At 40.7% G+C, this 14,085-nt stretch overlaps 2 protein-coding genes across 2 annotated transcripts in view; one reads left to right on the forward strand and one right to left on the reverse strand.

The window, feature by feature from the left end:
• Positions 1 to 14,085, forward strand: part of CEP85L (centrosomal protein 85 like) — a 393,742-nt gene that overhangs the window by 169,478 nt on the left and 210,179 nt on the right. The window lies entirely within an intron of this gene.
• SLC35F1 (solute carrier family 35 member F1) overlaps positions 1,921 to 14,085 on the reverse strand; it is a 249,007-nt gene continuing 236,842 nt past the window's right edge. Inside the window, exon 8 of the mRNA XM_063124731.1 lies at positions 1,921 to 2,440. Coding sequence (XP_062980801.1) covers positions 2,216 to 2,440 — 225 coding nt within the window. The 3' untranslated portion in view covers positions 1,921 to 2,215. The remainder of the gene's footprint in view (positions 2,441 to 14,085) is intronic.

Below are 14,085 nucleotides of genomic sequence, written 5' to 3' on the forward strand. Positions count from 1 at the left end.
TGCATTTATTACAGAGAAGTGTGCTCAATAACACTTCATCTTAGGGGAAATCACCTCATCTTATGGGAAATCACCTGCAAAAAAAGTGTACAATGTTCATATATTTTGAGATATGTGCACAAAAATACATTTGCATTTTCATGCAGACCTAAATAAATCACAAATGGATGTGGAAACAGGACAAAATGAACTTAAATTTGGAAAAATTAAGAAATGAGTGAAATTGAATTTGACAGATTTGCCTATCCCTAATGTGGTCAATATCAGATTGTAGATGAGTGCAGGTCAACTGTTCTTGTGTTTGCCTTGTATACAGAAAATCTATAAAACTGTGCTCCATTCTTTCTCCCCTTAAGTCACAATACCCATGATAAATAATTTTTAAAAATAGAAAATGTACTTTCTTAGTACAGATTCCGTTTGAAAAGAGTAAGAAATTGGTATTGTATCTGCAAGGTTAAGACACTGAAGTGGAAATATAATTTCCCTGTCACTGAATGGAGAACCTAGCCAACAGCAAGATTATGTAACATTTTTAAAAAGGTCAATGCTTTAGTACTTCACAGTTGTAAATATTTCTTTAAAAAGGGTTAACTTGTTTGTTTTCAACCTATTCCTAGAATAGAGATGAATAGTGCTAGTGTCCATCCCCTGGCTTCCCAGAATTCCTTAGAACAGCCTAATCTGGTGCCCTTTAGTTGTATTGGACCATAACACCCATCATTCCCAGCCAGCATGCTGGCCAGGGATGATGGAAGTTGTAGTTCAATACATCCGGAAAGTGCCAAGTTGGGGAAAACCTGCCTCTGGGGGTTGGCAGCTAGGTAGCTAAGACAGCTGAATGAACAGAATGGCACTAGGGTATAGGCGCTGTGACTAACTTGCCCTTTTCTGCACAAACCAACGCATTATTGGACAATAGTTAAGACTGTCTGTGTGTATATGTGGACCTACTTTACATGCGTGGGTTTACCGAAACACTGCATAACCATTGGCAAAGCCAGTGCACAAGAGGTACAGAAATATCCTTTTTGTATCTTATGGAATTTCAGCTTGCCTTCTGAGCATCTGCACAAGTTATTTTGAGTGGCTTACTAATAGTCTTCCCTTGTTGCATTAACTGCTAATCCCCAAATCCAACTGTTTTTAGCAGACCCCTTTCTGCTAGGGATGGCTGATTGTACTCCCATTTGTCCTGAAAGTGCTCAGGGTTTTTCAAGTGTTCCAGTCAAAGACACTTAAAATGCCCCGTGGAACACCTGCCGCCTCCTCTCCCTCATCCCTAAGGCAAAAACACACACCCTACCTTGAGGGAAAACCAGGAGGTAAGAAGGTGGCATTGGTTGGCACTGTCTTTTCCTGCTGGAGACCAGAGAGTTTATTACAAGTCCCCAGGATCTCTGGTGGGAACAGATGTTCTGTGGATTATTTGCTAGCAAGGAGAACTCCGTACTAGCAGGAAGCAATTGCAGTGTGACTTTTCCTGCTAGGGATCCTGGGACCTGTAGTCCAAGTTCCAGGTCCCCAATGGAAAAAGGTGGCACTCTGCCCATTGACAGGAGTGTCTGCCATTGTCCTGTATCAGCTCCCCCAAGCTAACTCCAGGGGTAGGAGCAGAATTGAGGTAGAAGGCCTGTTCACTACAGGCTGTGCCCATCTCGATCCTGTTTGTTTTGAATTTTCACCCAACCGTAAGTTTCATATCAATATCCGCTGAGGAACCATTTGCCATGAAATTCTAGCACGCTGCAGAAGATTCTCAGGATATGCTCTACTACCCCGCTTCCCTTGGAATATATACAACAGATATGTTCTAGGAAAACACTCAGTTCAAGTATGCCATTCTTGGACTTTACTGTTGCCGCACATGAACCAAAGGTGCATGCCAGAATATACCCATTGTGCACATTCCAAGGGTACTTGGTTATAAGCAAGCTGTCCTTCAGGCAAGCTTTGCCCACCATTTCATTAAGGAACCGCTGGTGAGTTTCTGAGGAACTCCAGTTTGAAAAGCACAGCCCTAAACAAAGGACTGAGAGTTACTGCTCTTAGCTGTTCACACTTAGAAACAATTTCGTCTGTATTTTTTACAAGCCTTCCCTATTTGCTACCTTGCAGCCCACTTGAGCAACTGCATCTGGTAAATACCTTTCTCTATGAATGATACAGAGATAATGGAGATACAAACTCCACCAAGGGTGGCAAGGGCCTGAGTTTAGGCAACTCGGACGTGAGGTTCTTCTTCCGTTTCCTGGCCTAGACTGGTGTACGTTACTGAAGGTTCTAGCTGCCCAGTGGCTGGCAAGTCTACAACAGGTCCTGAAGGGTTTCGGAACTGCTTGTACACTCGTGGATCCTGGGCAACGTATGTGGATGTGGACGAGTAGAGCACCAGCCCAACAAGGATTGTGAAGAATGACAGAAGATAAAGTCCTGAAAACTAAACAGAAACAAGAATAAAACTAGTAATAAGCATACTGGTGAAGCAAAACAAGTCAAAAGACTGAAGCAAACAGTAAGGAGACATCCTAGTGTGCTTGAGTTGAATCCAGGACATCTTTGTTCAGCCACAGGGATGGGCATCTTGTGGCCCTCCCCAGGTATTGTTGAACTCTAATTCCTTTCATGCCTGACCGTTTGGCTTGCTGGTGGGGACAGTAGGGTGACCGTATGAGAAGGAGGAGGGCAACCAGGATGATCAGGGGTCTGGAAACAAAGCCCTGAGGAGAGACTGAAAGAACTGGGCATGTTTAGCATGGAGAAGAGAAGATTGAGGGGAGACATGACAACACTCTTCAAATACTTAAAAGGTTGTCACACAGAGGAAGGCCAGGATCTCTTCTCAATCCTCCCAGAGTGCAGGACATGGAATAACGGGCTCAAGTTAAAGGAAGCCAGATTCCAGCTGGACATCAGGAAAAACTTCCTGTTAGAGCAGTATGACAATGGAATCAGTTACCTAGGGAGGTTGTGGGCTCTCCCACACTAGAGGCCTTCAAGAGGCAGCTGGACAACCATCTGTCAAGGATGCTTTAGGTTGGATTCCTGCATTGAGCAGGGGGTTGGACTCGATGGCCTTGTAGGCTCCTTCCAACTCTGCTATTCTATGATTCTGTATCTTTTAACAGTTGCATAGAAAAGGGAATTTCGGAAGGTGACATTTTTATGCATGCAGCACCTGGTGAAATGCCCTCTTCATCACAACAGTTAAAGCTGCAGGAGCCCTGCCCTCTTTAGCTAGAATGACCAGATACAAAAGAGATCATGGCTCCTGCAGCTTTAACCATTGTGATAAAGAGGGAATTTCACCAGATGCTGCATTCATATAAATGACACCTGCTGAAATTACCTTTCTAAATGACTGCTAAAGATACAGGAGCCCTCTCCTCCTTTTCATGTGGTCACCCTAGGGGGTAGCATCTGGAGGGCCAGAGGTTCCCCACTTATGGTGAGATTTCATTTAAGTAAGGCTGTTCTGTGCCAAAAACAGATTATTCAAATCAGCAAAATGCATGTTTCTTATATTCTGTATCATCTTGTGCTTTGCTTTGAACTTTGGAAAAATTAGAACTTCTTGCCCCATAGCGGTAAGTTTTTATTGCTGTTGACCAATGGCCATTACAATTTCCCCCAAAATAACATATATATATATATATATATATATATATATATATATATATATATTCCAAGGATACAAACTCCCAGAACTTCAACTGCAGAATTGGAAATGAGAAGAATAAAAGTTAGACATAATGAGAAGCATAATTACCAAACATATCAAAGTATTTTAGAATTCCTTGCTAAGGAACAGTGTTGTGAAACAGTCAAGTCATAAAGGAAAGGAAACAAACACAGCCCATTCTAGGAAAAATAAATGTTGTGTAAAGAGGTACAAATATTTCTTGATTTCTGTCAAGAAATATCTGCATGGTGGAGAAACACTCTAAAGATGAATCAAGGCTGCAATCATATTTACTTACCTGTTTTCTGAGTATAAAAATATAGGGCTGGGTGGAAATTTAGGATTTACTTTTGTGTTACTCTATTCTTTACATTATTAGTACAAAGGCTATAAGTGATAAAAACAATAAAACGGGGGGGGGGACTACCCATAATTAAGGTTGCAATCCTATGTCCATTTACCTTGAAGTAAATCCATTGAACTCAATGGGACTTCCAAGTAGATGTCTAGAAGATTGCACCATAAATAACACACACACACACACAGAGCAGCAGCAAAAAATAAGAATTTGACACACCCAAGGACAATCAATTAAAACAACAACCTCCACCGTATAAAGTTAAAACTCTGGTAACACTCCAGATGATGCCAAACCCACATTTACAGCATCACCACAAAGTGAGCTGAGCTGTTGTGAATTAAACATGGGTTGTGTTGTGAGTTAAGTGCCTCTTCATCAGGCCTGCCAATCTGATGTGGCAATTTTATGTCAGTCAGATCTAAATTAGAAGAGCCACAGGGGCGCGGACTTCGCTGCATTACAAATGAGCACATGGACCTGGTTTCTCATGGGCTTGAGCAGCCCTTAGTTTGATATAGTGAAGCCTTCGAACAAGCGTACGCTGCTGCCAGAGCTGGACACATTATGCCTGCCCTGGCCCCTAGACACAGACCCTGCCATGGTTAACCGCCATAGCCATAGCCATTTTTAAACATTTGAACATTAAAAAAACCCCAGACCCTCTAACGATAGCTAGATCTCCTGCAGTTTGCCTCATCTAGAATATAACAGGCAACAGATTGGCCGCCAGGGGTGGGGGCTGTCCCCTCTAATTTTTCGCTGTCCCTTTACAAATAATTTAAAAACTTTACAATTTAGTTTTTAAAAGATCTGTAAACTGGATGAACTCCTCCCCCTCCCCCTTTTTGGCAGTTCCCCCAGAACATTTAGGCTGGCTACAGGCCTGACAGGCCCACTTCAGAAGGGAAGGTACCCTAATGAGGAACATCCAAAGTGTGTCAGAAGGAGGCCTCAAGTTTTCCTCAAGTTGTTAATTGCTTTCCTCTCCCAGCATCTCACTTAGCCTTCATGTCTCACTGGGTGATTTAGTACAACTGCCCTGTTGCCTTGGCAACTGAAAAATACTGTGTTAAGCAGCGGCGATGCTGAAGGGTAGCTTTCACATGGCATTGACCTCAGTGAGGTGGTCTGAGATGGGATCTTCAGCACTGTGGAAATTAGGTCTGTTGCAATACCTGATGGACTTGCTACTGCTAGATGTACAAGGATTGGATTGTTCAATCATGACAGAAAATGAGCCCAACAGTTTTATTTTCGCCTTTTTTATACCACTGCTCCTTCCTTCTTTTCAAAATTCCCTTCTCCTACCTCATTTCATATGAGGATACAGATGTCACTTAAGAGCACTTAGTTTGTAAGACTGCTTTGTAGCGTAACTTTTTTTGGCTACTGTACCAGGAATGTCCTGAATATTGATATGGCCTAGGACAGCCTTACCCAACCTGGTGCCCTCCAGCTGTGTTGGCACATAATATCCATCAGCCCCTGTCAGCATGACCAATGCCATGCTGACTGGGAATAGTAAAAGTTGCAGAGTGGGAAAACTGCCCTAGGATATCATTTCTATCCCACTACGTCATACAAGGCAGGGGCTTGACTTTCAGATGACCAGGTGCAGTTGTAATTTACCACTTCCTATACCCATGATCCATATGTGGGCAATCGTTAAAGGTGGAAACGCCATAGGATAAAAGAATGATCTGGCCATCAATGGCTCCCTTTCCGTATATCATAATATCTCTTTTCCCCTCTCCCTATAAGGAGGTTAGAAGAATGACTTGAGTCAAATACAAAATCCTGGCAACCAGCCACAGCTCAATAGGAAATGATTTTTCCACTTCGGATATGGAAGGAAGAGATGTTAGAAAAATTGTAGTGAACACAACACATGATCCATCATCTACAACCAAGCCCTGCAACACAACCAGATTTGTTCCTGTTGGTGTCTCCTGAATACTGGTGTATGTGTGGATCATTTGATAAACTGGGTAGCACCAGAGAGAAGGCCCGTTTCCTGGTTGCTGCAAGATGGCAGTCTGCAGGTCATGGTACAAGTCTTAGCATGTGAGCAATTGGCTTTCGGAGTATTGGCCCAGACTTTAAAGAAAAACACTTTGGAGAAACCAAGGGACTGAATTTTCATTTAAGGACACCCTTCTTTTTTTTCTCAGTTAAGAGTGTAGTTTGTCAATGCTCCTCTGGCCCTCTCCAAATGTCAGGTCCTGGGCAATTACTCACATGGTACCCTCCCCACAAAGGGATCAGCACTGGCCCATTATCACAAACAAACTGGGCTTCATGTTGAATACTTCTGCAATTGCATTCCTTGTTTTTGTTTAAGCCAATATATAGCCTTCATCCTGGCTTGTAAGCGTTAATCGTGGAAACAAGTTATTAAGAATTGTATTTACTTTTTTTTAAAAAAAGTTTATAAATAATTAGATAGCTGGCTAACAGGTCACTTTATAGGCGCCATATGCTCAAAGGGAAAAGGAGAAGAGGTTTTTCAAACTCCAGTTTTACAATTACTTCTAAAAGGCCGGATTATTGTAGAAGCTCCTACTGATGTCCCTGGCTTTATGGACATAGATGAAGGGACTTACATGTGCTTCACACCTTGGTAGCACTCTCAGCCCCACTGGCCTAATGAAAGTCAGTGCTAAAGTAGTAATGGGTTTTTTAAGCCTACATAATAGTGCTAGAATAGTCATTTCAGAAACCTTGACAAATAAAGCCTTTTATTTCTTTCCATTTATTAACTTCTTAATATTCGCTGGTGAGTCATTCCATCAGATGTCACTTGCCAGCAGTCTTTTTGTGTGTTTTGTTTTGTTTGTGTGCGTAAAATTTAATAAAGTGCCAGCTGCCTGTAGTAATCGATTCTGCATTGCTATATTTGAAGGTAATGGTGCTGAAGAGCAAGTGTACTATAATTGATTCACCTTGAGTCTCTTGTTCATTCCTTCTCCACTGAGTTTTACAATGTGTGCATACAGTATGGTTGCCAGAGATTTCTATTCTTTATCTCCCTCATACAAATGTAGTTCATTCCCATACACAAAGAAGCAAGTTATGTGCAGCTGTAGCTCATTAAATTCAACAAGAGTTACTGTGCAAGTCACCTGGGAAGAATGCAACGCTGAGGTTTTGCCATGCTTGAGCACTGTTTTGCATCAAAATCTTCTACAGACACTGAATTGTATGAGATGTTCATATCAAACTAGCCTTTATGAATGAGAGAAGTTTTTAGCAAATTCACTGTTTTTCATTCCAGATCTGTTCTTCAACAGAGATTTTAGGTAGGACAGAAAATTGCAATAAATAAATAAATAAATAAATAAATAAATAAATTGGGGCCTTTGAAAACAGCCCCCTGTCTATAAAGTGCCACTATCCCATAATGTGTGATAGAACTTACCTCATGTCCTACCATCATGTTGTATTTTATTATTTTATGAATTGTTGTAAACCTCCCAGAGAGCTTTGGCTATTGGGAGGTATAGAAATGATGATGATGATGATGATGATGATGATAACAACAACAACAACGCTTGACATAATAACAAAAGAATATGAGATAAGCTGAATTATACCTTATGGAAGGAAGGAAAGTGGAGTGGCTTTGTTTTTTGGAAGTGCTAATTCCATTTTACTGCCTAGATTATTTAAAGTTGCTTAATAGGCAAGAAAATCACAAGGTGTTGGATAGATAATGACTGTGTCTGCCTGTGGTGAAGTTTCTGACCCAGCAGAGGAATGTCACTGGTGGAATGGAAGCAATGATCTTTCTTCTGCAGTTCCCTATGCTCCCTAAATGTGCTCAAGTGGTTTGGGGGACTCCCTATAACAATTGGGTGTGTGTGTATTATTATTATTATTATTTATTTATATAGCACCATCAATGTACATGGTGCTGTGTGATGGTTGCTGTAAAAGAAAGGGAGGACCAACTCACCCCCTTTCAATCAGCAGGATCATTCTGGGGAAAACTCAACTCAGGGAATGTCCATCTGGCAGAAAAGAAGCCAACCCAAGTTATTGAACTATTCATATGTGCTGCCTCCTGGGTGCTCATCGCTTTTGCTTTTAATCAACCACCCAGGAATTACCCCATTCCTGGGTTGTTATAGTGTTATCTGAAACCAGAAACTCTGGGTTGTTTAGGGATTAAACAATACAGAGTTACCCCAAGAACAAACCATGGGTGATTCTTGGGTTAATTCTTCAGTTGTTTAATCTCTAAACATCCCAGACTTCCTGGGTTCAGATGTCATGATAACCCAGGAACATGGAATTCCTGGGTTGTTGATTGAAAGCAGAAGTGACAAGTGTGTGAAAGGCACCCACTGTCTCCTGCTTATCCACAAGGATAACTCTGGAATTCTTGTTAGATACAAACTTGGTCACTATTTCTTTTCCTTACCTGAATGAACATCCTACTTCTTCCCAAATCATTTGTATCCTATTGTACCGAAAAAGTTGTGTGAGGCACGAAGGTAGTAACCCTTATTATTATTTATTTATTTATTTATTTATTTATTTATTTATTTATATATAGCACCATCAATGTACATGGTGCTGAACTACTTTGGTTTAACAACCAGCTTTAAATGCTGAAAGATGGGGTTTAAAATACCTAAAATTTATTAGCAGTAACTGCTATAAACCTAAATTCAGATGTATTTGGGTATGAAAGAAGCAGTTAGAACTCATTTATCTTCTATTAGGGATGATCCATGAAGCTCAAGGTGGCTACAGCCTGCTGGTTGTCTGACATTGTTGCCTGTAGTAGCATGAAAAACAAACAAACCTTCACCCAGTTTGGGTGGTGGTAGCTTGACTTGCCACAAGCAGGAAGTCAAATACACAGAGGACTTTGAAGTGGGCACTATGACTCAAGATCCAGGAGAATTATCATTAGTCATGTTGGACATAGTAGATATTAGCATTAAGGCATTCTGTTTCTCCAGCATAAAGTATAAAGCTGATAGCATGTGGACCAATCCTACCAAGGGTGGTGGGGAAATCTGCCATTTCCTAAGACTTGTCTGCTGGCACTGGGCAGGGTAGGAGGTGGTGGTGGTGGGCAGTCATTTTTTCTTTCCTCCTCCCATTGACTCTAATGAAAAGCAATTAACCTCCATAGATACACATACATACACATAGTCTGCTATAACAAAGAAAAAACAAATGAAAGGTCAAATATTATCATGACACACATCATTCCAATATATTACGATGGGTCAATCTTTCCACAAACCTGTCTGCTTTCTAAAATGTGATATTGAAAAATAAGTAACTTCAATCATTTATGTTGGATCCAAAGTCTCTTATTCCATTTGGATGAAGTTGTGGGTCCTGCCCTCAATTTATGCAATACTAATTTTTGCACCTGTTAATACTGCTAAAACCATGTGAAAATCAGTTATTACTACATACTTTTGAAAACAGAGCAAGATTTTTTAAAAATCCATTTATCCAGTTCTTTCTTGAATGGGCCTTAGTACTTCCTTCCAAAATGCTGAAATAATAATAGGGCAATCCCGGAAAGTATGGAAGTAGTTTGCACGTACACGGTGGAACAACTCCAGCAGATGTCTGGCAGTTGTACAATATACAGACTATATGAGAACAGCATCCACATCTTTCCAGTTGCCATCTCTGTAAACAATCCAAGCTGTGTTCTCATTCTTTAATTCAAGTTATTTTATCCTATCTGTCTTCTTTTGTAGCTCTTCAGTGCCAGTAATATAATTCATATTAGTATTCAAAGGTGCTGTGATTCTATTACAAATGCCATAACTGTGGTGATACTTAGCAGGCTTAATCTGGAATGGTTCCGACGTCTGGTGCTTCTGCAGGACTTCTATTAGTCTTTACAGCTTGAAGAATGAGATCAGAGACAGTTGCTATATAAGGGCCAGTGGGATCTTAATGGCCCCTCAGATTATCTGATCCTGCTGAGCCTGAAAGCTGCAGTACCCTCCATGACCAGCTGTAGCACTGTAGTGCAGCAGATATTAGAGCAGCAGTTCCATCTGTCCATAAACTGCCCCACTGTATGGGGAATAAGGTACCTGAGCCCCATTGCCTTACAATGTGTATCATATTGTGCTATATCTCCAGAACTACAAAACAACTCTTCTCCTTATTGTCCACACCATTTATTTTACTCCTTACTCATTTACTCTATATAGCTTAATACAGAGCAGATGTTTTAAGCCGTGTGCACATATTTTTTTCATTGCACATTTTTTTTTATCTTAACCCTTGCAAATCACATGCTGATGTCTGTTTTGCTCCTTCCCACTTGCTCACCTAACCAGCCACTCCTACTGTCTCTTCTTCCTCCAGCTGGAAAGAAGACACTGCTTGGTCTACCAGCATGAGGAAGAGAAGCACCTTCAGCCTTCAATTCAATTTAATTCAATTCAATTTAATGGGCATTTGTGACCTTCTGAAATTCGTGCTAATATTTCTGAAAAGGAAGCTACAGTAGGCATCAGTAGATATTTTTTAAAACACTTAACTACTAAATTACTGACCATGAAAGTCTTATACCAATTTGGAAAGACTGTCAAGAAGAGATTTCACACAGCTATCAATGGAATTACTTTGGATTATGTGTGCTGAGGGTCTAGGGTTGCCCTGTCTCCTGTTTTACAAATGACAATCCTCCATTTCAAGAGCTGCCAAAGGATGTGGCAGCTCTTTTTTGAAGGAGTCCTTTATTTGAAGGGATCCAATTCAGATTTAAATATAAGGAACCCTAAGGACTGTTGCTCATCAACAATTAGCACCTGGACAGCTGGCTGAACAGGCAGTCACATATGTCCACCTGGTCACCATGGTGAGATGCACTGTGTATTTCTATTTAAATTATAACAGCAGCAATTTCTAAATGTGTATATATACATATCAATTACCATATGTAAATCAGTGTCCTCTTTCATCTACATTTTGATGATGTATGTCCTCTTTTATTTATTTTTATTATATATTTCAGAATATATATATACTGCTTCCCATTTTAAAATCCTGAAGCAGTTTACAACACATTCCAAAACAATACACCATTGAAAGTAGAACAGCATTTAAAGAAGATGATGGTTGGGAAAAGTCACGTGGCCACCCTATAAGGTCAATGCCTGGCACCTGCAGTTAAAAGGATCAAGTAGCAGGTGATGGGAAAGGATCTCAGTCAGATCCTGGAGTGCTGCTGCTGCCAGTCAGAGCAGACAATATGGAGCTAGATGGACCTGTGATCTGATCTAGTACAAGGCAGTTGCCTGTGTTCCTGTAACCAAGGTTGTTGAATTTCTTTCAGCTTGAGGGCCAAATTCCATTCTGGAGAAGCTCTTGGGGCTGCATTTCAGTGGTAGGTGGGGCTGAAGGAAAAGGGGTGGGGCCAAAGGCAAACAGCAGTATATCTTCCCTTTGTGGCCCCATTCAGACAACACACTAAACCATGCTGCTTAAACCATCCCCTTTCCTTTTGTGTCATGTCTTTTAGATTGTAAGCCTGTGGGCAGGGACGGTCAAGAAATACTTTTGTAAGCTGCCATGAGGGCCTTTTTTGGCTGAATGGCGGCATAAAAATGCATAAATAAATAAATAAATAAATAAAGCGTTCCATTAACCATTCTGTAGTTAAGCAGCATGGTTTAGCGTGTTGTCTGAACAGGGCCAGTGTCGGTAACTAAGCCTTCCGAGAGGCATGTCAACTATTTCCGAGCTTGCACTAAAGCCAGGCAACCACTAAGCAATTAGTGGCCAAGGTGGAACAGAGGACAGGTTGTGACCATCAGGAGAACCCTGGAGAGTCAGATTTCGCCCCCAGGCCTCAACTTCTGCACCCCTGTTGCACCCCTTCGCAGGACAGGATGCACAAATGCTTTCATCCACCATTCTCTCACACAAAGGCCAATTGAATTAGATGACATGTCAGAGACATCAATGTTCTCAACATATAAGGCCACTGAACAGGCCACTCTACAAATGCCCACGTGGACTCAGAGCTTCACTAGACTAAAACGACACATGCCTGGGTTGTAATTTTTTGTTATCTCTGTAGCATTTCACTGATGTTGGTGAATTCATTTTTTTTCCTGCCCAAAAATGGAAGAGAGAAAAATGCAACTGCAGCTCTTTCATCAATTACCTATTGATTTTCAAAAGTAAACTCCATGGTATATACAATAATAAATCTCTAATATTTGATATGCTGCTGTGCTGTGTCAAAGGGCAGAATTCCTTTGTCATTACTAATTCATACTTATCAGTCATATGTTTGGCTGAAAAAATGAGGGACCTAAAATTATTCTTGTGCTATAATACTGAACCATGGCATCAAAATTCGGAGGGCCATAATGGACATTCTTTTTTTCTTTTCTTTTTTACTCTAAACTCCTACTATAGGCTCAATACAGATCATGGGGGTGGGTGGGGTGCCTTTACTTTCTCTTCAAAATAGTGATGCATTAAACAAATGGATCACTATTTAGCAATAGGAATTGCAGGCACAGGCCCCATGGTGTGTATGTGTGTGCAAGGGTTAAAACCTCCATACTCCCATGTCAGGGTCCCAATACAGATTGGTGCTCAACTACAACCTGGGTCAAAACCCTAACATCAGAACAGTTGAGCCAACATTTGAATTTCATGAAACAGAACATTTTCTATAAACATGCAAAGTTGCAAACGTAAAAATTTCAAAAAATGTCCACAGTTTTGGCCACCACTGTACTTTTGCAAGAGTAACAGGGGAATCAGAGTAGATCAAGTAATAGCATCAAGGAAAGCAGAGTAGGTGGAAAGATCCACAATGAAGACCCACAAGAATGATTGATAAAATAAGTGAGCAGTTCCTTTTAAGTTCAGGTATAAACTAGCTTAAATCCATTAGGAGGTTGGGGTAGGTCTGTCAAGGGAAGCTTGACTACACTTGCCATCCTTCATACTGACAATGCCTTAGCTAATATTTCTATGTTCCAAGCAGTAAATATTTATGAAGTATTAGCATCTGGAAAGGGAAGCGATATCCTGGAGATGAATACACTTTGTTACATTTTTGCATTTCAGTTGTAGCCTATTTATACAATACATTTTTTATAATAAGTCTAGAAATGCTGATTATAAATTATATTACAGTTCACTGGCTGCTGATTTATGAATAGTAAATTGAAATGAAAAGCAGCATTAATTAAATATGACAGCTCTGGAGAAATATAAGCTGTCCTTTGGTAATATAGATGTCTCTCAATATTGGTTTTCCAGTACTATTGTGAATGCTTTCTTCAATGCTTTATTTATCAGCACCTGCCCTCCTTGGAGGATTATTAGGGACTCCTACACTGCCATCGAAAGGACATTGTGGTATAGTTTTAGCTGCTATCTCTGTTTCACAAAGAAAAGCAAAAAAGATGACAAGGGACTTAGCTGAAAAATGCATCTAAATTCCCCTGCCTTGCAAACTATTTTCTTCAATACTTAATCTGATGCTTGGAAGTTTGATTGATTCCTTCCCTATTCTGAATTGGCTGCTAATGGATAACAAGCAATTCCAAGCCTTAGTTAGGTCCATACCAGAACATGTATGTACACTGTACAATTTCACAGACATGCTCGGCAGTAAATAGCTGTGATTCACAACTACCTGAAAGAGAACCCTTTGAAAATAAGATGAAATTGTAATCAAACATGAACATCTATCTGTGGCAAAACCTATGGTGGTTCGTCAGTTGAACTGAATACACAAAAGCTAGGAAATCATTTTTTCAACCCTAACGCCAGCCCCCTTTCAAACCACAATGTGCCTTGTGCAAAGGGACCAGCACAGGTATGGCAAGGCCTGAATGAAGTTCTATGGAATTCTGTCCTATGGAATTCTTGACCCATTATAGAGAGCTAAACTTGCTACTAGAAGCTTCTCGGTGAAGCAGCCATCTTGCTCAGTCAGGTTACCTGCTGCATGAGCACTTTGGCCCTGAGTGAAAGAGGCATGGGTTCTACCCTGGAGTTACAGGTTCACCTCTGTGATGGT

This window comes from Elgaria multicarinata, chromosome 4 (genome assembly GCF_023053635.1).
Source record: "Elgaria multicarinata webbii isolate HBS135686 ecotype San Diego chromosome 4, rElgMul1.1.pri, whole genome shotgun sequence".
Classification (NCBI taxonomy): Eukaryota; Metazoa; Chordata; class Lepidosauria; order Squamata; family Anguidae; genus Elgaria; species Elgaria multicarinata.